This window comes from Oryx dammah, unplaced genomic scaffold (genome assembly GCF_014754425.2).
Source record: "Oryx dammah isolate SB20612 unplaced genomic scaffold, SCBI_Odam_1.1 HiC_scaffold_16, whole genome shotgun sequence".
Lineage (NCBI taxonomy): Eukaryota > Metazoa > Chordata > Mammalia > Artiodactyla > Bovidae > Oryx > Oryx dammah.
This window is the reverse complement of record NW_024070200.1, coordinates 37,858,678-37,882,609: the sequence shown is the minus strand read 5'-3', so window position 1 is coordinate 37,882,609 and position 23,932 is coordinate 37,858,678. Positions and strand designations below refer to the sequence as shown.

The 23,932-nt window shown below is 38.5% G+C and overlaps 2 protein-coding genes and 1 pseudogene across 14 annotated transcripts in view; all 3 read right to left on the bottom strand.

The window, feature by feature from the left end:
* The window catches only part of LOC120875501 (HIG1 domain family member 1A, mitochondrial-like), a 61,192-nt gene extending 54,345 nt beyond the window's left edge, over window positions 1–6,847 (bottom strand). The window contains 5 exon segments of the mRNA XM_040257355.1: window positions 320–413; window positions 4,617–4,692; window positions 5,948–6,596; window positions 6,598–6,623; window positions 6,625–6,847. Coding sequence (XP_040113289.1) covers window positions 6,506–6,596; window positions 6,598–6,623; window positions 6,625–6,786 — 279 coding nt within the window. The 5' untranslated portion in view covers window positions 6,787–6,847 and the 3' untranslated portion in view covers window positions 320–413; window positions 4,617–4,692; window positions 5,948–6,505.
* NRG4 (neuregulin 4) overlaps window positions 1–23,932 on the bottom strand; it is a 103,920-nt gene that overhangs the window by 54,345 nt on the left and 25,643 nt on the right. For 12 of the 13 annotated variants that reach the window (XM_040257353.1, XM_040257349.1, XM_040257346.1 and 9 more), the window contains 2 exons: window positions 4,627–4,692; window positions 320–413 (listed from right to left, as the gene is read on the bottom strand). In XM_040257353.1, the coding sequence (XP_040113287.1) occupies window positions 320–413; window positions 4,627–4,636 (104 nt within the window). In that variant the 5' untranslated portion in view covers window positions 4,637–4,692. Of the gene's footprint in view, window positions 1–319; window positions 414–4,626; window positions 4,693–5,963; window positions 6,037–23,932 lie in introns of those variants that run through there. The other variant, XM_040257352.1, reaches the window with a different exon arrangement.
* The window catches only part of LOC120875331, a 38,005-nt pseudogene continuing 25,550 nt past the window's right edge, over window positions 11,478–23,932 (bottom strand).

Genomic DNA, 23,932 nt, shown 5'->3' with positions numbered 1-23,932 from the left:
TCTCTAGTTGTTTTGCCAGAATAGTAAGTATAGACTGTCTTCCCTAATTTGCTAACATTGTAGAGAGTTTACTAAAATGGATTATTAAAAAATACTAATAGGCTTGAAACAACCACTACAAGTTTTCAAAATAAATGCTTTTGAAATGATTTGCCACTTTGCTTTGTTTTTTTTTTAACCATATTTTTTTCTATATAAATATGAAGTGTTCCTTTCCCTTTTTCATCTCACATTCTTTATTCAATATTTATCACTTCTTAAAGAAGTGAGTAGATAATGAAAAATAAAATTACCCTCTCCCCCAGCCCAGTTTACTCACCTACAAAATGGGCTGGGAACAGTAGGTATCACATAACAAAGTCCTCCATTCAAGCAGAATGACCTGTGACTGGGACCACAGGGCTCTTCGTGATCTAAAACATACGCACAAATAAAAGACGAACTATAGTCTTCTTAATAAGATAAGGGAAAGGACTAAATATCTTAGATTGAAGTAGTAATTCTAAAAGTCAGAATAAAGAATTGTTCCTTAAAATGAAGGACTTAGTCTTATTCCTTATTTCATAAGCAGGGACTTCTATCTCTTTGAGGGAAAGAAATTAATCTGTCTTAAGGGTATGGCCATTAATTACAGTGGAGCTTAAAACTGTATTGCAGACATAGGGACTCTCTGTAATATATTAAGGGCTTCCCTGGGGGCTCAGTGGTGAAGAATCTACCTGCCAACACAGCAGTCGCGGGTTACCCTGAGTTAGGAAGATCCCCTGGAGAAAAAAAAATGGCAACGCACTCCAGTATTGTTGCCTAGGAAATTCCATGGACAGAGAAGCTGGGTGGGCTACAGTCCATGGGTTCAGGAAAGAGTTGGACACAACTTAGTGACTAAACAATATAATAGATTAAAAGGAGAAGACCAGTATCTTAAAATAAATAGTGGCTTTTCTCATTCAGTAAGCTTTGCTTAGAGTTCTGTCCCAATAGTATAAGTTAGATTCCTATCTTTTCTTTAAGGTTTCAGATACATTAAAGCCTGAAATTGCTGTGGGAAAAAATTTTAGATTACTATATAAATTCTGATGTTCAAAATCATCTTTAAGTATTTCTATATATGACAATTCTAACATCAAAAAACAAAAATATCTTATTAGGTTTTGATTTGCAAGGTGACATTAGGTAATAGCTAGTAACTATAAAGACGTATTTCAAGTCCTCAATAAAACTGAAAACAGTAATACCATCATATGGGATACAGCAAAAATTTTGGAATATTAAGAAAATAAATCTCCTTGTCTCTCTTCCGTTCTCTCCTCTTTCTCCCTCCTTTCTTCCTTTGTTATCTTTTACCTTTCTGTTATGCTTCTTTCTCTGCCTTCCCTTTCTTTCTTGGTACCTATCCCTCCCTTCCAGACTCTACCTCCTCACTCACTCTTTGAAAAAAAATCCCCCCAAAACCATTAGACACAAAAATTTAGAAATAAACACAGGAGATATGTTATAATGTTATGACATTATAACATATCTCCAGTGTGTATTATATATACTATATACTTTAAACATGTCTTTATATTTACTCATTGAGTTATACTACTATAGACTGTTATTTATGATTAGAAAAGTCAATTGCTGAATGCTTTATCTTTTGATCCTGAAGGGGGGATTATTTAATACATTGCTTTAAAATTGAACTTTGTTGGTTCCTGATCGTTTCTGTGCAGAAAGTGACATAGAATCTTATGTGAAGAAGAAAATGGAATTGTTCCAATTAGGAATTTTAAAAAATAGTGCACTAATTTAAAAAAAGTTATTTAGTATTTATTAGCCACTAATGGTCTTGATAAAGGACAGAAATGGTATGGACCTAACAGAAGCAGAAGATATTAAGAAGAGGTGGCAAGAATACACGGAAGAACTGTACAAAAAAGATCTTCACGACCCAGATAATCATGATGATGTGATCACTCATCTAGAGCCAGACATCTTGGAAAGTGAAGTCAAGTGGGCCTTAGAAAGCATCACTATGAACAAAGCTAGTGGAGGTGATGGAATTCCAGTTGAGCTGTTTCAAATCCTGAAAGATGATGCTGTCAAAGTGCTGCACTCAATATGCCAGCAAATTTGGAAATCTCAGCAGTGGCCACAGGACTGGAAAAAGTCAGTTTTCATTCCAATCCCAAAGAAAGGAAATGCAAAAGAATGCTCAAACTACTGCACAATTGCACTCATCTCATACGCTAGTAAAGTAATACTCAAAATTCTCCAAGCCAGGCTTCAGCAATACATGACCGTGAACTTCCTGATGTTCAAGCTGGTTTTAGAAAAGGCAGAGGAACCAGAGATCAAATTGCCAACATCCGCTGGATCATGGAAAAAGCAAGAGAGTTCCAGAAAAACATCTATTTCTGCTTTATTGACTATGCCAAAGCCTTTGACTGTGTGGATCACAATAAACTGTGGAAAATTCTGAAAGAGATGGGAATACCAGACCACCTGACCTGCCTCTTGAGAAATCTGTATGCAGGTCAGGAAGCAACAGTTAGAAGTGGACATGGAACAACAGACTGGTTCCAAAGAGGAAAAGGAGTACGTCAAGGCTGTATATTATCACCCTGCTTATTTAACTTCTATGCAGAGTACATCATGAGAAAGGCTGGGCTGGAAGAAGCACAAGCTGGAATCAAGACTGCTGGCAGAAATATCAATAACCTCAGATATGCAGATGACACCACCCTTATGGCAGAAAGTGAAGAGGAGCTAAAAAGCCTCTTGATGAAAGTGAAAGAGGAGAGTGAAAAAGTTGGCTGAAAGCTAAACATTCAGAAAACTACAATCATGGCCTCTGGTCCCATCACTCCATGGCAAATAGATGGGGAAACAGTGGAAACAGTGTCAGACTTTATTTTTTTGGGCTCCAAAATCACTGCAGATGGTGACTGCAGCCATGAAATTAAAAGACGCTTACTCCTTGGGAGAAAAGTTATGACCAACCTAGATAGTATATTCAAAAGCAGAGACATTACTTTGCCGACTAAGGTCCGTCTAGTCAAGGCTATGGCTTTTCCAGTGGTCACGTATGGATGTGAGAGTTGAACCGTGAAGAAGGTTGAGTGCCGAAGAATTGATGCTTTTGAACTGTGGTGTTGGAGAAGACTCTTGAGGGTCCCTTGGACTGCAAGGAGATCCAACCAGTCCATTCTGAAGGAGATCAGTCCTGGGAGTTCTTTGGAAGGAATGATGCTAAAGCTGAAAACTCCAGCACTTTGGCCACCTCATGAGAAGAGTTGACTCACTGGAAAAGACTCTGATGCTGGGAGGGATTGGGGACAGGAGGAGAAGGGGACAACCCAGGAGGAGATGGCTGGATGGCATCACAGACTCGATGGACGTGAGTCTGAGTGAACTCCAGGAGTTGGTGATGAACAGGGAGGCCTGGTGTGCTGCGATTCATGGGGTCACAAAGAGTCGGACACGACTGAGCGACTGAACTGAACTGAAGATATTAATACCCTTAAGATATAATTACTATCGAACCAGATATCTTCACTGTCAAAATTTGAACTTTGCTTTTATTTTAAATTGTTTCACCTTCACATTACAATTATAAAAGTATAAAAATGTAAAGAGGGAAACAGAACTTACAAAGAATTTAAGTGGAAAAAAGGAAAGTAAACCAACCAGAACTAGTCTTCTAATTTTTTTCTTTTTTACACAATGTTATGCTTCTTTACTAAAGGAAATCAATCCTGAATATTCATTGGAAGGACTGATGATGAAGCTGAAACTCCAATACTTTGGCCACCTGATGCAAAGAACTGACTCACTGGAAAAGACTCTGATGTTGGGAAAGATAGAAGGTGGGAGGAGAAGGTGACGACAGAGGATGAGATGGTTGGATGGCATCATTGACATAATGGACATGAGTTTGAGTAAACTCTGGGAGTTGGCGATGGACAGGGAAGCCTGGTGTGCTACAGTCCATGGGGTCGTAACGAGTCGGACACGACTGAGTAAAAGAACTGAACTGAACTGATGCTTCTTTACAATAAGAGAACTTCTTTTTTTCAAAACAACTTTTCATAAGATAATTCTAACAATTTTCCAGGAATAATTTGGCTAACAAATAAAATCCCAGTTGACATTACATTACGTTAGAATCATGGACATCATCACATACGGTTTTCCATTGAGGGTGGAGTGTCAACTTTATCACAGAATGATTTCTGTAGCTGAAATTAATGTCCTTGTTTTTAATAGCATCACAACCAGTTATGACTCAACATCTGGGATTTTATCAGTTAGGAATACTCATCTAACCTGAATCACTATCTCTGAATCTATTTGTATTCTGATTTCATTTACTTATTTGTAAAGTTGATAGCAGATTTAGAGTATACCAGGATTAGTTTGTAAAAAGCAATAAAATGTAGGTCTAAAACTACAGGTCTAAATAAAATAGTTCCATGTTATAAAGCCAGGTCTTTCAAAACCAAGGTATTTCATATTTCTAGGATAATTTTAGATGGAAAAAATACAGTCTTGTGTTGATATACATATCTTTTTTGTTTCTATTTCTATGACATAAATTTTTTTGACACACATTGACAAAAGTATAAACTTACAAGAAATTACCTGTTATCATCTTAACTTCCAAATAGTTTCATTCTTGGCTGAAAGTTTAGGGTTGAAAAACAGCACCTAAATTTAATAATTCAAGAAAAATTATCCTCTTTTGATAGCATTACAAAATTTCAAATATCATAACAATGGCATTCTTTTAAATGATGAAAATAAGCATTTATAGGCTAGGGACAAAATTCTTTGGTTAGAACATCTATATTTTTAGATACTTATATATCAATAAAAAAATCTGAACAGGTAAATCTAAAAGATCAATAAACAGTATAAATGCACTAGATACAAATCACTGCCTAAGTAATATAATGCAATCTTAAATCTCTTTCTAAAGAAAAGTCTCATGTTTTACTTTTAATGAAAGTGAAAGTCGCTCAGCTGTGTCCGACTCTTTGTGACCCCATGGACTATACAGTCCATGCAATTCTCCAGGCGAGATTACTGGAGTGGGCCATGTCCTCCACCAGGGGATCTTCCCAGCCCTGGGATCAATCCCAGGTCTCCCGCATTGCAGACAGGATCTTTACCGGCTGAGCCACAAGGGAAGCCCAAGAATACTGGAGTGGGTAGCCTATCTCTTCTCCAGCAGATCTTCCCAACCCAGGAATCAAGCAGGGGTCTCCTGCACTGCAGGCAGATTCTTCACCAACTGAGCTATCAGGGAAGCCCAATAAACACTGTTAATTTACTAGTATACTATATGAGTTTCTATATGAAAAATATGAGTCAATAAGTGAAAATGAATGCCTTGAAATTGACATTTTAACTTTCTCATAAAGCCTATTTCTAATTTGACTTTTCAAAAGAACAACTTTCAATTTTTCAGTTTATTAAAAAAGACCAAAAGGTTTGCATTTCTACAGAACCTTTAAAATTTTTATAAAAGTACTTTCTAATGTACTGTAGATTACATATTACATTTACCAATCTACATGTGCCTTTCTTTTGAAAAATGTCTGGCATCTGGCAAAACAAAGGAGTTATGTATGAAGTTATCTGCTTTAACAGAAACAAAGGAATTCCAAAAGACATTTGAAAAGATGATAGATTTATACTTACATTATGATTATATGCTCTCAATTTCATTTTATAAACTTTTATAACTTACTCCTGACTTAAGGAGAAAAATTTTTATAACAGAAATCTCAATCAACAACTTCCTATTAACACAGGTGTAATAAGCAAGATCTTCTTTCAAAGAGAGTCACTCTTAAACAGACAAGCAGTGAGAGAGAGAAAGACAGAAATTAAACCTATTTAATTTGAAATAATCACTGGCTCATTGTATGAGTTTCTTTTTCTAAAGAAACACACTTACCTCAATAAAAACTTACATTCAAACAAACAATAAATTTTGTTGGATATGCAGCATTTCAAAAGTTTTTGAATAATGCAATCTGCAGCAGCTGTACTTTGCCCTTTATAATCCGTCAAAAATCTGATTTATATGGCTGCAATGTGCAGTGTGGGTGCGATTGAGAAAGACCAAGGTGTGCACAGAGGTCAGGCACCAGCCAAGGGAACCAGCCCTTTCAGTCCACATGTTCAGAGTTACAAATGGAGCAGAATTTTATTTAGAAAATAAGTTGTTCTAAGCTGCCTTCTCAAATCACTTTCCAAAATTTTCAAGTGATTAAGTAAACCATATTCATTTGGCTCCTAACTTATCTTTGTATGGCTGAATAATTCCATCATGTTGTATAACTTTGTGAAGAAAAGGAATTTTAACATGGAGTTAGTGGACAAGTATTCCACGGATTTTTTTTTTTTTTGGTCTGACCCAAACAATTTATTTTTAGCGTAAACATATAACCTCAATACGAGATGTCTAACTAAAGCAAGCACCACCAACAAGACCAAGATGGCATCTCCTCTTCTAAAGTTTAGGTTTTGCCCAGAATTCTTGATATAGGGAATAGCCCATACCAAGAGTTATTGCTCCCACAACAAAGCCTTGAGCTGCCACAAACATGGATCAGGTGAACAGACATTTTTAGTGTTTCCCCTGCTCTTCAATCTATATAATCCATATGCAACAACTGCTGCAAAACCTGCCATTCCAATGGAGACAAATGGTGCCTCTTTAGCTTTTCGGATAAGTTTAGATCCCTGATCTTCATCATATGAAGAAACAGAAACATTTGTGGCACTTGACATGGTGACTGAAGAATCTTCAGACAATTACAAGACATTTCAGGTTCCTACTGGCTTCTGACCCCACTCCTGTACTCGCCCTCCACGGATTTTTTTAAATTAATTAATTTAATTGGAGGCTAATTACTTTACAATATTGTGGTTGTTTTTGCCATACATTGACATGAATCAGCCATGGGTGTACATGTGTCCCCCAGTCCTAAAGCCCCCTCCCACCTCCCTCCCCATCCCATCCCTCTGGGTTGTCCCAGTGTACTGGCTTTGAGTGCCCGGTTTCATGCATCAAACTTGGACTGGTCATCTATCTTATGTATGGCAATATACATGTTTCAGTGCTATTCTCTCAAATCATTCTACCCTCACCTTCTCCCACAGAGTCCAAAAGTCTGTTCTTTTTATCTGTGTCTCTTTTGTTGTCTCATATATAGGGTCGGTGTTACCATCTTTCTAAATTCCATATATATGCATTAATATACTGTACTGGTATTTTTCTTTCTGACTTACTTCACTCTGTATAAGAGGCTCCAATTTCATCCATCTTATTAGAACTGACTCAAATGTGTTCTTTTTAATAGCTGAGTAATAATCCATGTCCATGGGGTTTTTTAAAAAGGAATTTCCTTACAAAATATATAATATTTACATAAATAATGATTTGAAGTACTGAGAAAATTTAAAGAAGTTAACAGTTACAATACAGCATACATACAATACCATGTTCAGTTTGAAGTGAATATAAGCACAGAACATGGCTCATACTGATGGCAATATAACTATCTGCAAACTGTAACAAAGCTGTAATATATGCATTAGGGGAAGTGACAAGGTTTAAAATCATAAATAACTTAATAAAGTAAAGCATAATTTTGTTTAAAATTGAAGTACAGAGTTCTTTAGCAAGTAACTACCTGAAGTATGCCGACCATTCATACGGTTTTCTTTTCTAAAACAACTCAGACATGACTACTTGTTTGATGTAAAACGCAGAAACTAGTACATTTGCTCTTTTAAGAAAATATTTAAATAAACTCATAATCCATATTCTGAGAAAAACTCTTTACGTTACTAAATACTATCTCCCTCATTCAAAGGTAACTTTTACATATTACAATCTTATAAACACACACATGCAAACATATATATACACATATATAAAATTTTGTTAGCTTACAATGTTTGGATCTTAAAATGACATTTTTATGAAAACTCAGTAAATCTGATTTGAACTATGGTAATACATTGCTGTCCACTAACATGAAAATGACTACTAAACTCTGTGTGAGAGATAATAATCTATGAGTTCATTCAGGATATTCAAGATGCTATTTATTAAGAGACATATCATGGCAGTTAGTTTGGTATTAATAATTTTTCACACAATACAAATAAATTTAACCTTTGAGGCTACATGATTCTAAAGAAGACTTAACATTTTTCAAGTTAACTTTCACTCTAAATAAAAGCCATGATCTTCAAAAATAATTTGTTCATGCATCTATTGATAAATATGTGGTAAGTGACCTGCTATCATTAACAAATGATAGAAATATAAACAATAGCCAAGTAATTACAGCAATGTTTTAGGCTGACAATGCAATTCAACCTAATATATTTTCACAGACACCTATTTATGTCACTATATTAACACACACAGAAACAAAGCTTAACTATTAAGGAGAATCAGAGAAAGATTCTGAGAGGGAGTTTTATTTGTGCTGAGCCTTGAAGAACGAGTAAGGGTTTGCTGTTTTCCGACAGAGGTAACAGCATGCTCAAAGGCACAGAAGAAAGAAAATCCTAATGTATTCAGATAACAGCAGACAGATTACAGGTCATGATGTATTCAGGGTGTGCATGTGGCTTTATAAGAGGAGAGGATGGGGAGGGAAGGAATGGCAAGAACAAGCCTTGTAAAACAGGCAGGGTTTAGACAGTGGACTTTATATAAAGGGCAATGGGGCTCCTTGGAAAGGTTTTTAGCAAAGAAGTGGCATGACCACACCTACATTTTAGAAAATTCATTTTGATAACGGTGTAGAAAAATAGACTGCAATCTGCAGAGGAACTACTATCAGAGAAAACCATTTGGAGGCCATTTTAATAATCAGAAATAGTGAAGAAATAAAGTAATGGGAAAGAGCATAAAGGAGAGAATTAAAGATATACTTAATAGGTACAGTCACAGAATGGGATAGCAGGGTACAAAAAGAAAAGTCAAGGCCAACCTTCAAGTACACATTGTGCTGTGCTCAGTTGTGTCCCACTCGTTGCTACCCCACGGACTGCAGCCCGCCAGGCCCCTCTGTCCATGCGGATTCTCCAGGCAAGAATACTGGAGTGGGTTGCCATGCCCTCCTCCAGGCAAGTACCCATCAGGGAAATGTATATGAAAACCACAAAGAGATGGGACCTTCCTGGTGGTCCAGTTGATAAGAATCTGTATTCTAATGCAGTGGACACAGGTTCGATCACCAGTCAGGGAACTAAGATTCTACGTGTCAGGAAGCAACTAAGCCTGCGTGTGGCAACTACAGAGCCCACGCACTCCAGAGCTGGCACACGTCCCAACTAGAGAGAAAACCCCTCTGCTGCAACAAAAGCTCCCACATGCCACAACAGCCAAAAATAAATAAATAAAAATATTTTTTTAAATCTATAATGAGGTACCATTTCACACCTTACTAGAATGTCTATAATAAAAATGGCAAACAATAACAAAGAGAAACTAGACCTCTCATTGCTAGTGGGACTATAGAATTGCACAGTCATTTTAGAAAATAATTTGATACCTTCCTAAAAAGTTAAAATATAAATTTTCCATGCATGCATACGAAGTTGCTTCAGTCGTGTCCAGTTCTGTACGACCCCATGGCCTGTAACCCGCCAGGCTCCTGTGTCCATGGGATTCTCCAGGCAAGAATAATGGAGTGGGTTGCCATGCCCTCCTCCAGGGAACCTTCCTGACTCAGAGATTGAACCTGTATCTCTTATGTCTCCTGCATTGGCAGTCAGGTTCTTTAGCACTAGTACCACCTGGGAAGCCCATATTTGTCATAAAGGAATCCAAGAGATATGGAAATATGGATCTACACAAAGACATGACCATAACGTTTAGAACATTATTCATAATTCCCCAAACTAGAAAACAACTCAAATGTCTATCAACTGATAAACAGATAAACAAAATACGGTACAGCCACACAGTGGAATATTATTCAGCAGTAAAAAGGGATGGTGTGTTGGTACATGAATTTCAAAAACATGCTAAGTGAAAGAAGCCAGTCACAAAAAACACATATTGTGTGATTCCATTTATGGAAATCTTTAGAAAAGGCAAATCAAGAGACAGGAATAGATTAAAATTGCTTGGGACTGGGGATGGGAAAAAGAAATGATACAAATGAACATAAAAGATCTTTTTAGAATGATAGAAATACTCTACAATTGGACTGTTGAGGCAGTTGCAAATTTGATAAGCATAATTGACCAGGCTAAAAAAAGGTGAGTTTTATGATATATAAATTATGTTTCAATAAAGCTGTTAAAGAAAATGAAATACTGAAACAGAGTTCATGAGTAAAATAATGATTTCTACTTGGACATGTTAAATTTAAAGTGCTACTGGGACATGTAGAAGGAATTGCCTGAAAATGCAAATCTTGCGTGCAGGGTAACAATCAGCTCAGAGATGCAGGCAGTTCCCGAAGTCATTTACGTGAACGAACTAGCTCACAGTGTGCATGTGTGAGACAGAGGCCATGGACTGATCCCTGGAAAATACCAACACTGAACACTTGTAGAAGGAGCCCATCAAGAAATTATCAGAGAAATAAGAAAAGAACAAATGTGACCAACAGCAAGCTCTTCTTCCACAATTCAAAATGCTTAGCCTCTCTATTTCTAAATTTAGCACTTTAGTCAACATCTAACCCCCAGCAATGGAAGATGAGGCTTTAGCTGTCTTACACTACCTTCTACTTCTTTGATTTGAATGTTTGATAAGTTACATTGTCTCTATTTCTTCTCTTGGTTATATCTGCAATTTTAAATAATATACTTATACTTCTATGTCCTCATCAATGAACTTGAGTCAATTCACAGACCGGCTTAACTTTATAATAACTTTGCTCCCAACTTTTCTCTCCCCTCTTCCTCTTTCTGCCTTGGTAGCTATATCTTGACTCCTGTATCATGAAGGTTTTTAACATTTACATTCTCATCTGTGACCCTAAAAATTGTTGCATAACTTTGCCTCTACATGTAAAAGTTGAAAACCAATAAACTACAGTTTTATCAATATTACTATAAATACTATTAACAGCAGATCCATGCTGTGTGAATATTTCCTTCTCTTGTTTCAAGGCCACAATACTTGGGCTATTCGTAAGATAATACTCCCCACAACAAGACAAAAAATAGCTTCTCTTCAACTCTAGATTGATTAAAATCATGCTGTATGTGAATATGCATTTCATTTGTACCTTGTTTTTCTTAAACAGCTTGAGAGCTTGACAGTTGTCTTCTTTTTGGTGGGCTGGAGGGACAACCGAAGAACATTGTGCTTTATCATAACATCTCAAATATTCAGCTGCTTTTTTGTAGTATAGGGATTTATTTATACCAATAGCACATGATCCAGCATAAAATCAAATCTCTTGAAATGTTTACTCTGTGACTTCCTAATAATTCAGGGACAGGACTCCATCATCTAATCTCTTCACACACCAGGAGTCCAAGGTAGGAATTTCTTAAACCACAGGTATGGCGTGACTGCACAGAGTCTGCACCAGTGCACGCTGGTGCTCAGTCCTCAGAGTGACTCTGGTTGTCCTCCAATGGGTCTTTCAAGAACTGTGCTCTGGAAGTCAGCATCAGTGAAAATGGGGTCTGTCCCTGGGAGCCTGGCCATAGTCTCCAGGTCCTGGTAATGCCAGTGGTTCTGTCTGTATCATTCTTGGAGACAAAGGACTTCCTGGTTTCTGTCAGCCTCAGCATCATGACTAGGCCCGCTTGTCCCTCAATCTGGACTTCATACCATGTTTCAGGATTCACTTTTTTCCTGGGCACAAACACCCTGTTTAGCAGAATGGTAATTCCCAGGTCAGCACAGTAAAAGGGAGTGACAAGGTAGGCTCCAGTAAACACAGTGACCTAGTAGGCCAACCTCCCGGGCACGGTCCACCATAGTCCGAGACATCATGTACAGCAACTTGGAGGTCAAAGTGCCTCCTGACCTTCACTGGCCTGTACTCCAGATGTTTCGGTCACTGGATCTGCTGGCAGAGAAATGGGCTTGGTAATCACTCTAGACTCTAGCTCTGCCATCAACTTTAGCTTCCACTTCCGACACTGGATCTGCCACGTCCCTGGGCCAAAGGCAGTAACAGGAACGAGAAGCAGAAACCACTAGAGGAAGGAGCTGTCTTCTGTTTCTGTGGCAGTTGCTTTGGCTTAAGAGTTGCCCCACTTGCTGGGCCTAGAGGCCAGTCCTTGGGAGGAACATGCAAACTGTGTTGATTAGTTATGCTTTCCTTTAGGATCCAAGACCCCTGGGTTTCAGTTTGGGGTTGGCTCCGCATTAGCCCAGGGAGGCACAGGAAGTTACTGCATGTCCACAGTCAAGTGTGTAATCCAGGAGTGTAGGAGGAGTCAGTCATGGGGCTGTCATGAGGACAGAATTCTCACCAGAGTAGGCATGCAACCAGGGCCTGATGGCCTGATTCAGAGGCTCAGGCAGCAGTCCCAGAGCGTATTGCAATGCCCATACCCACCCACTCACCCACCCTCCTGGGCCAAGTGGAAGACAGGGACAGAGCAGTTTTTCCTAGGAGGATAGGGCACACTTGGATGAGTCCTTACCTGGGCCCAGGGCGACCTCAAGGATGCTCCTCCTGACAGTTGGCCTGGTGCCCACTCCACAGAGCCCCTGCCCCAGCGCTCAAATACTCAGTGTCTTAATCATACTATTTATCGCATGCAGTCTTTTTTCATTTTGTTGGACATCGCTTCCAACACTCTATCTCTTGCTCAAATCTAGAACTAATACCAAATTCAGCATAACAATAATAACTACTGCTTTTTTTAACTTTTATTTTTTTGCTGAAGTATAGGTGATTTATAGTGTTTCAGGTATACAGGAAAGTGATTCGGCTACACACATATGTCTCTATTCTTTTTTAGACTTTTTTTCCATTATAGGTTATTATAAACTATTGAATACAGTTCCCTGTGTTATATAGTAGGTCCTTGTTATTTATTTATATATAGTAGTCTGTATTTGTTAATCCCAGATTCCAAATTTATCACTTACCCTTTGGTAACCACAAGTTTGTTTTCTATGTCTGTGAGTCTATTTCTGTTTTGTAAATAATTTCATTTGTATCATTTTTTTAATAGTTGGATTATTTTTGAATAATTTTTTTTTATTTATTTTACTTTTGGTTGCACTGGGTCTTCATGACTGCACGTGGCCTTTCTCTGGCTGTGGAGAGCAGGGGACTCTACTCTCTAGTCGTAGTGTGTGGGCTTCTCACTGCAGTCACTTCTCTTGTTTCAGAGCACGGGCTCTAGGCACATGGGTTGCAGCATGCGGGCTGTAGAGCAAAGGCTCAGTAGCTCTGGTGCACCGGCTTAGTGGTCTGCAGCATGTGAAAACTTCCCAGGGATCAAACCCCTGTCCCCTGCATTGGCAGGCAGACTCTCCTCCACTACACCACCAGTGAAATCCTCATGTTTTTAGATTCCATATATAAGTGATTTTACTAAAACCATATGCAAAAATAAACTCAAAGTGGATCAAAGACCTAAATGTAAGACTGCTGCTGCTAAGTCGCTTCAGTCGTGTCTGACTCTGTGCGACCCCATAGACGGCAGCCCACTAGGCTCCTCTGTCCCTGGGATTCTCCAGGCAAGAATACTGGAGTGGGTTGCCATTTCCTTCTCCAATGCATGAAAGTGAAAGTGAAGTCGCTCAGTCGTGCCTGACTCTTAGCGACCCCATGGACTGCAGCCTACCAGGCTCTTCCATCCATGGGATCTTCCAGGCAAGAGTACTGGAATGGGTTGCCATTGCCTTCTCCGAAATGTAAGACTGGACACTATAAAACTCCTAGATGAAAACACAGTCAGGACATTCTTTGATATAAATTGAAGCAATTATTTTTTTGGATCTACCTCCTTGAGTAATGAAAACAAAAACAAAAATAAACAAATGAGACCTAATTAAAATCTTTTGCATAGCAAAGGAAACCATAAACAAAATGAAAAGACAATCTATAGAATGGAAGAAAATATTTGTAAATGATGCAACCAGCAGGGATTAATTTCCAAAATACACAAATAGCTCATAGAGCTCGATAGCAAAAAAAAAAAAAAAAAAATCAAACAATGGGCACAAGACCTAAAGAGACATTTCTCCAAAGAGAACATACAGATGGCAAACACATGAAAAGATGCTCAGCATCACTAGTATTAGAGAAATGGAAGTCAAAACCACAATAAGATACCACCTTACACCAGTCAGAATGGCCATCATTAAAAAGTCTACAAATAATAAATGCTGGAGATGGTGTGGAGGAAAGGTAACTGTCCTACACTTTTGGTAAGAATATAAATTGATGCTGCTGCTGCTGCTAGGTCGCTTCAGTTGTGTCTGACTGTGCGAGCCCATAGAGGGCAGCCCACCAGGCTCCTCTGTCCCTGGGATTCTCCAGGCAAGAATACTGGAGGGCACTGCCATTCCTTTCTCCAATGCACGCATGCATGTTAAGTTGCTTCAGTCGTGTCCAACTTTGTGCGACGCTATGGACAGCAGCCCATCAGGCTCCTCTGTCCACGAGATTCTCTAGGCAAGAATACTGGAGTGGGTTGCCATTTCCTTCTCCGATAAATTGGTGCAGCTACTGTGAAAAATAGTATGGTGGTTCCTCAAAAACTAAAAACAGATTTACCATATCTTTTGGCAATCCCACCTCTGGGAATGTATACAGAGAAAACCATAATCCAAAAACACATGTGCCCCAATGTTCACAGCAGCATTATTTACAATAGCCAGGACATGGAAGCCACCTAGATGTCCATCGACAGATGGATGGATGAAGACAATGTGGTATGTATACACAACGGAATGATATTCAGCCATAAAAAAGAATGAAACAATGTCATCTGTAGCAACATGGATCATACTAAGTGAAGTGAGTCAGACAAATATGTGATATCACTTATATGTGGAATCTAAAAAAAAATACAAATGAACTTTTTACAGAACAGATTCATATATACAGAAAACAAACTTATGGTTACCAAAGGGGAAAGGTCGGGGCAATAAGTCAAGAATTTGAGATTAGCAGATACAAACTACTGTAAATAAAATAGATAAACAATATTCAATATTGTATAATAAGCCATAATGGAAAAGAATTCAAAAATAAAGTTAAAATAATGGCCTAAAGTTGGCATATTTCTTTTCTTCCTGGAAATAAGCACACTCCTTTGATGATGGCTCAGATGGTAAAGAATATGCCTGCAATGCAGGAGACTCAGGTTCGATCCTTGGGTTGGGAAGATTCCCTGGAGTAGGGAATGGCTACCCACACCACTTTCCCAGGTGGCACTAACTGGTAAAGGACCTGCCTACCGATGCAGGAGACATAAGAGATGCAATTCAGTCCCTGGGTTAGGAAGAGTCCCTGGAGGAGGAAATGGCAACCCACTCCCGCATTCTTGCCTGGAGAATCCCCATGGACAGAGGAGCCTGGCAGGCTACAATCCATGAAGTCACAGAGTCAGACACGACAGAGTGACTAACACTTCAATGGCTACAACAGCAAATTTTGAAATCAGGTAGTCTAAGTCCTTCGGGTTTGTTTCTTTTCTAAATTGTTTCGCTATTCTAGGTCCACTGCCTTTCTATATAAATTCTAGAATTAGCTTACCAATTACTATTTTTTAAATGCTGTTGGGATACTGATAGTGAATGTGTTTAATCTACAGATCAAGAACTATACACTTAGAACAAACCCTTATATTATTTCGACAAAAGTATGAAGGTAATTCAGTGAGGAAAAGGTAGTCTTTTCAACAAATGGTGCTGGAATATTTGAATATCCATGTGCAAAACACAGAATTATACCTTTACTTTGTAGCATACAAAAAAATTAACTCAAAATACATCACAGATCTATATGTAAGAGCTAAAACTATAAAACTTTTAAAAGATCATCTTTGTGACCTTGGGTTAGGCAAAGGTTTCTTGAATATGACAGCAAGAGGACAGTTCATAAAAGAAAAAGTTGACAAATTAGATTATCAAAGTTTAACTTTTCAGTTAAAAAAATTAAGAAAATGAAAAGGCAAGCCACAGAATGGAAGAACATATTTACAAATCATATATCTGATTAAAGACTTGTATCCAGACAATATAAAGTACTCTTACAAATGAAAGGAAGACAACCCAAATAAAAAATGGGCAATCATTTTTTTTTCAATTTAGGGAAACTTAAATTAAAAACCTTAACAAGATACTACTGCCTATCTACTAGAATAACTATAATAAAAAATACTGACAACATAGTTTCACAAGGATGTAGAGAAACTGGAAGTCTCATACAGTACTGGTGGAAATGTAAAACGGTACAACCACTTTGGAAAACTGTGGCTGTTTCTTAAAAACGTCAACATATGTTTATCATAAAACCCAGCAATCTTTCTCCTAAGAATCTGCCTAAAAGAAATGAAAACATATGTCCACTCAAAAGATTTGTACACAAATATTCATAGCAGATTTTTAAATTTAGACACTTTGGATAAACCAAAAATGAAAAGAATTCTACTAAAAAAGCTGCATTAAAGTATGAATGGAAAGTATCTGAAGAATGAATGCAAAAAAGGAAAATAATTCTAGCTGTAGAAAGGAAATAAGGGCCAAGAAAGTTGTGAATATGGTGGCAAATCTAAATAAACACTATATAAAAAGTGGAAATGTCCTTTGGGTTCAGCTGGTAAAGAATCTGCCTGCAATGCAGGAGACCCTGGTTCAATTCCTGGGTCAGGACGTTCCCTTGGAGAAGGAATAGGTTACCCACTCCAATATTCTTAGGCTACCTACTCCAGAATAGGGCTTCACTGGTGGCTCAGACAGTAAAGAATCCGCCTGCAATGCAGGAGACTTGGGTTCGATCCCCGAGTTGGGAAGATCCCCTGGAGGAAGGCATAGCAACTCACTCCGGTATTTTTGCCTGGAGAATCCCCATGGACAGAGGGGCCTGGCAGGCTACAGCCCATGGGGTTGCAAAGAGTTGGATTCAACTGAGCGACTAGGCACAGCAAAGCAATATGCAAGTAGCATTAAATACCTGAAAACAAAAACATGAAAGTTAGCAAGGGGTAAATTAAATGTGTCCTAAGATCCTTTTAGTTTGTGGGATGAGAGCAAAAGTTACACTTTTGACTTTGGAAGTGAAATTTTTTCACTTTTCCAAAGTGGCCATACCATTTTACATTTCCACCGGTATTGTATAAGGGTTTCAGTTTCTCTATATCCTTGCCAAAACTAAATTGTCAGTATTTTTTATTATAGTTATTCTAGTAGGTAGGTAGTAGTATCTTGTTGAGGTTTTAATTTCAGTTTCTGAAGACATTGCTGCTGCTGCTGTTAAGTCGCTTCAGTTGTGTCCGACTCTGTGCGACCCCAGAGACTGCAGCCCAACAGGCTCCCCCATCCCTGGGATTCTCCAGGCAAGAATACTGGAGTGTTCTGGGAGCCGCCATGGAAGATCCCACTCATGACAAAGTCATGTGGAAGAGAACTGTTAAGCAAGGCTTCAGAACTCAAGGGGCTCCCTAGGCTTTCTTGAGCATCTACCCCAAAACCAGAATCTGTCTGTTTTACTGTTTCATGACTTTCACCAACTCCTCTGACATTAACAGGGGGCTAACCCTGACCACTTTTCTCTGGAGAAAATCAGCTTAGGGCTATAGCTAATAAGTCTCCTGGACATGAGAGGAATATTTCAAATCAAACCCCCTCTGTTAGCATTCTAGCTTGCTTGGCAGGTATATCCAGACCCTTACAGCTACGCATGTGATTATTTCCAGCCTCCCAACTGTGAGAGGCATAGAAAGCCTAAAACATAGAGCCTTTGAAAGAGTTAAAAGTTATTAGAGTAGTGCTAGTGCTGATGTAGGATTTCATTATTGGGCCAATGCTTGTTGCTAAGTTCCCATATCTCTTATCCACTGTGCACCTGGGAATGCATTAGTTAACATAGTGAGAATGCTAGAAAAACAAGTGTAGCCTTGAATTTAACCATATCAAACTTTTGAGCTAATTGGTTCTTTCTTGTAATTCACTGCACCTTTGCTCTGTGAAAAACATAACTCTGTTTGGTCTTTTCTAAGGCTGACATAGATTAGAAATATAAAGAAAAAACACTTTGAGGGAAAACAAGTTTTTTGGTTGAGCAGCCTTTATCGAAAGAGGGTCATAAAATGTTCACAGGCCTCCAAGGCCAGAAGATACTGTACACAACATCTTTTGTGAAAAAGGTATGCAGAAAAATCATGGTTTTGATAAAGGCAATACTGCTGGAATGTTGGGCTGACTCTGTATGACCTTGCATCTTTCATTTCCCTCTATGTACAAAAAAGGTATATAAGTACCGTTTAAAAATAAAGCTATGGATCTCGCTCATCAAGGCAGCTTGATCTCCTCGTGTCAATCATTTTCTTCCTCTTACTCTCTCTTTCAGGCTAGTTCCCATCTGGAGTACAGAGATCCGCCGTGTCTACTTATTTGCCTGGGTTTCTAAGACCTGAACGGGAAGGCGCCCTGCGCCTTCACTCCCTCGGGAGATCGGGAGGGCACCTGTGGCCTCACATAGATGGTGAAGTCTCTTGTCTTGAGACTTTATTGATTTTCTGTTTAAACCAAGGAACTCCAGCCTCTTTTCTCCTCTCTTCTAGTTTCCTATCTATAACATTCTTGTCTATCTCTCTCAATCAATCGCCAACGCTGTTTCTCCTTCGGGTTTCCCTGGATCCTTCGGGGGCTGGACCCCAGCGGGAGTGGGTTGCCATTTCCTTCTCCAATGCATGAAAGTGAAAAGTTAAAGTGAAGTTGCTCAGTCGTGTCCGACTCTTAGCGACCTCATGGACTGCAGCCTACCAGGCTCTTCCATCCATGGGATTTTCCAGGCAAGAGTACTGGAGTGGGGTGCCATTGAAGACATTCAGTTCAGTTGTTCAGTCATGTCCAACTCTTTGCGACCCCATGAATTGCAGCACGCCAGGCCTTCCTGTCCATCACCAACTCCCGGAGTTCACTCAGACTCACATCCATCGAGTCAGTGATGCCATCCAGCCATCTCATCCTCTGTCATCCCCTTCCCTTCCTGCCCCCAATCCCTCCCAGCATCAGCGTCTTTTCCAATAAGTCAATTCTTCGCATGAGGTGGCCAAAGTATTGGAGTTTCAGCTTTAGCATCATTCCTTCCAAAGAACACTCAGGACTGATCTCCTTTAGAATGGACTGGTTGGATCTCCTTGCAGTCCAAGGGACTCTCAGGAGTCTTCTCCAACACCACAGTTCAAAAGCATCATTTCTTCGGTGCTCAGCTTTCTTCACAGTCCAACTCTCACATCCATACATGACCACTGGAAAAACCATAGCCTTGACTAGATGGACCTTTGTTGGCAAAGTAATGTCTATGCTATCTAGGTTGGTCATAACTTTCCTTCCAAGGAGTACGTGTCTTTTAATTTTATGGCTGCAATTACCATCTGCAGTGATTTTGGAGCCCAAAAAAAATAAAGTCTGAAAGATTTCAGTAAATGAAGAATGCATCTGGTACTTTCTAGGGTAACTACCAGTACAATAGAAACAGTGTTTTAAGTTCAAACTTAAACTAGCAGAGGAGAAAGCTGAAAAAAAAATCCCTAAGAAGGCAAAAGGAGAGAAAATAAAACAGATGCGAGAGACAAACTATGAATCAAATGAGATAGAGTAAACAGGAAGAAGATTTCCCCCATCTCCTCTTAGGAACTCAGCCAATAAGAAAGTCATGAACTCTTTGTTTATTATAGCCTTTCCAATTTGTTTCTCCCTGCACAAAAGTGTTCTCTCTAACTTTGCTGTGTGGGGACTTGCACGTAGATTACCATGCCTGCAGACACTGAACTGAAATTCTTTGCTGATCCCAAATAAACCCACTTTTTAAAATTGTTGCTGGAAAAGTACCTGGAAGTTTATTTCTTTTAGGCAAAATGTTTGAACAATGATATAAGTTTGAACAACATAATATTTTAAAAAAAACTTGAGCTAATAAAGATATGTAAACAATGCTAACAAGTGCTAAATAAACTTTTTTTGCAAGCATACACAGATTTATAAAAAACATATCATTACTGAAAAGCAAGTCTCAGAAATGTTTAAATGACTGAAATCATATGGAGTGAGTTCTCTGACCACAGTGAGAATAAACTAGAAATTTTAAATGGTTTAGTGAAGAAATTAAAACTCAAAACAGTAAAATAAATGGTAATAGGATCATACATATCAACTTTGGAAATATTATATATTAAAATGTGGATGAAATAAAGCAACATTTAGAGGAAAATTTACAGCCTTAAATGCATATGTTAAGGGAAAAAGAGGTTTACAGATGTTAAGCTAAACAGCCAGCTAAAAAGAAAAAGAAAACAATTCAAAGAAAGTTTAAAGGAAACAAAGAACAGAAACAACAAAATGAAAAGCAAACATACAATTCAGAGAATTAACAAGGCAGAAGTTGATCTAATCTTTGAAAAGTTTAGAAAAATTGACTATCATTTATTAAGATTGAGCAAGAAAAAATTTAAAAATTACAGGTCAATAGCCTGGATGAAATAGATGCAAAAATCCTCAACACAACACTACCAAATTCAACCAATTCAACCACTACCAATTCAACAGTATTTTAGAAATCTTAAAGGTCACCATACACCATGATCAAGTGGGATTTATTCCTGGGATGTAAGTGGTTCAACATACACAATTCAATCAATGAGATTCTCTTTATTAACAAAAGTGATTAGGGATAGAGTAAGATAATCAGTCAGTTTAGAAATCCAACTAGGAGACTAAAGACAGGAAATTTTAAGGCAGTTTGGGAGACTGTTGCAAGCTAATGACCACTCAAGAAGAGAATCCAATAACCTAGCAACAATCTACACTACCTTGAAGGAAGACCAGGTGCATCCAAGCACCAAACACAAGTCACAAACCCTGACAGTTAAAATGCAGGACAACAGAATCCTGTTACATTAAGTCAGAGAGTTAACAGTCTTTGAAGAGTAGCATTTCTGCATATAACCAGGAAAGAAATATTGGTGAAAAGGGAAAGAAATTAGGTGAAAGGGGACATTATACCAAAACCTGAGATGAATTACCATATTTTAATATTTTTACCACCCTTTTGCTAATGTACATATGATTTAAATAGCACCATGACAGTCCTGGTATCTGTCATAACACAGCCATGCAGGGCCAAAGGAGGAACTAATGATGTAAGCCTTGATGTCTGTCCAAGAATGAGGAAGAAGGTGGTCTCCTCCCCTTCCCAATTTTTCTTTATTATAAAAATGTAGCCCTCTTTGTTCTTGGGGCTGTGCTCCTTTGCCCACCTCCCTGTATCTTTCACAAGCATCCTATGCTGATAAACTCAGTCTTTGCCTGTTACTGAATTCTTTCCATAATGAGACAAAAGAGTCTGAGCTTCAGTAAGTCCTGACACCAGGTGAGTGGTTTTAATCGAAAGGCAGGGGTTCAAGTCCCTTTCTAAGCCAGGGATTGTGGGTTCGAGCACAAGTCTGAGTTTTGGCTAGGTTCAAGTCCCACCCAAGAAAGAGTGCAGTGTCAAAAGGAAGAATTAAAATCCTACAATCATTTCAATAGTTACAGAAAAAGCACCTGATGAAATGCAACATCCTTTCATGATTAAAAACTCTCTCAACAAATCAGGTATAGATGGAACATACCTCAATAAATGCCTTATATGACAACGTCGCAGCTAACACCATACCCAACAGTGAAAAGCTTTCAGCTTTTCCTCTAAGATCAGGAAGAAGACAACACAGTAGTGAAAGTCCTAGTCAGAGCAATTAGATTTAAAAAAAAAGGCGGGGGAAGAAATAGAATTCTCTGTCTACAGATACATGATATCACATATGGAATACGCTGAAGATGCCACCAAAAAATGTATAGAATTAATCAATGAATTCAGTGAAACTGCAAGATACAAAATCAATTTACAAAATAACAGTTGTACTTCTATACACTAACAACAAACTATCTAAAGAGGAATTAAGAAAACAATCCCACTTATAAAAGAATAAAATACTTAGGAACAAATTTAACCAAGGAGGTGAACAAGCTGTACAGTGAAAACCATAAAACACTGAAAAAAGAAATGGAGGATGACACAAATAATTAGAAAGATATTCCATGTTCATGGATTGGAAGAATTAATACTGCGATATCTTCATATTACCTTAAAAAGATATAGGAGAGGATATAGGAGAGGATTCTGCAAACCATACATTTGGTAAGCAATGGCACCCACTCCAGTACTCTTGCCTGGAAAATCCCATGGACGGAGGAGCCTGGTGGGCTGCAGTCCATGGGGTCGCAAAGAGTCAGACATGACTGAGGGACTTCACATTCACTTTTCACTTTCATGCATTGGAGAAGGCAATGGCAACCCACTCCAGAGTTCTTGCCTGGAAAATCCCAGGGACAGGGAAGTCTGGTAGGCTGCTGTCTATGGGGTCGCACAGAGTCGGACACGACTGAAGTGACTTAGCAGCAGCAGCAAACATTTAGAATATATGAGGGACTCAGCTCCACAGCAAGAAGACAGATGACCCGATTTTGTAAATGGGCAAAGGACCTGAATAAGATATTTCTCAAAGGAAAACACACAAACGGCCAATGAACATACGGGATGATGCTCAACATTAATGATCAATAGGGAGGTGCAGACTGAAACCACAGTGAGATATCACATCATACATGTTGGAATTGCTATTACTAAAAAGACCAAAAAAAAAAAAAGTGTTGGTGAGGATCTGAAGAGAAGGGAGCCTTTATGACAAGAAGGTAGACTGGTACAAACATTCCAGAAGACAGTATGGTGGCTGCTCAAAAGACTGGAACCGGAACTGCCGTGTGATCCAGCGGCCCCCTGTCTAGGTAGGCATCCAGAGGAAATGATATCAAAGCTCCAGGAACTATTTGAACTCCCACATTGACTGCAACGTTATTCACAACACCCGAGATAGGGAGTCAATCTATGCATCCATCAACAAATGAATGGCTGGAGTCATTTTGGTGTAGTGTATTTAACAACGAATTGTTATTCAGCTTTAGGGAAGAAGGAGATCCTGTCATTTGTGATAATGTGGATGAACTTCGAGGACACAGGGTATAGAGAGCCAGACACACAAGGACAAGAACTAAGTCATCTTACTTGCATGCGGAATATGGAAAAGTCAAACTCTTGGAGGCAGGGAGTGAAACAGCGGTTGCCAAGAGCTGAAGAATTCAAGAAATGGGATAATGTAGCTTAAAAAAACCCCAATGGCTAAGTTACCATCACAAAGTAAGTCAGAAGAAAAATGGTATCTTTCAAGCGCTGAAGAAAAAACAAATCTTCTTCTATCCTTAGAATTCTATACCTAACAAAAACATACACATACCCATGGCTGATTCATGCTCATGTTTTGCAGAAACCAACACAATTCTGTAAAGCAATTATCCTTCCATTAAAAAAATAAATAAATTAAAGACACACTAAAATGAAAGATAAGTGTATTTTTGGCTAATAGACCTAGCTTTACAAAAAACAATGAAGAAATTTCTTCAGGCTAAAGGTAAATGATCCCTGACTGAAGCCTGATTCCACAAAGAACACTATGCGGTAAATTCAATACCTATGTATGATAAAAACTCTCAACAAAGCAGACGTGGATGAAGCGTACCTCAGCGTAATAAAGGCTACATATGACATATCAAAACTCCAATGGTATTTTTTATAGAAATAGAACCAATAACCCTAAAATTTGTATGGAACCACAAAAGACCCCCAAATAGCCAAAGCAACCTTGAGAATGAAGA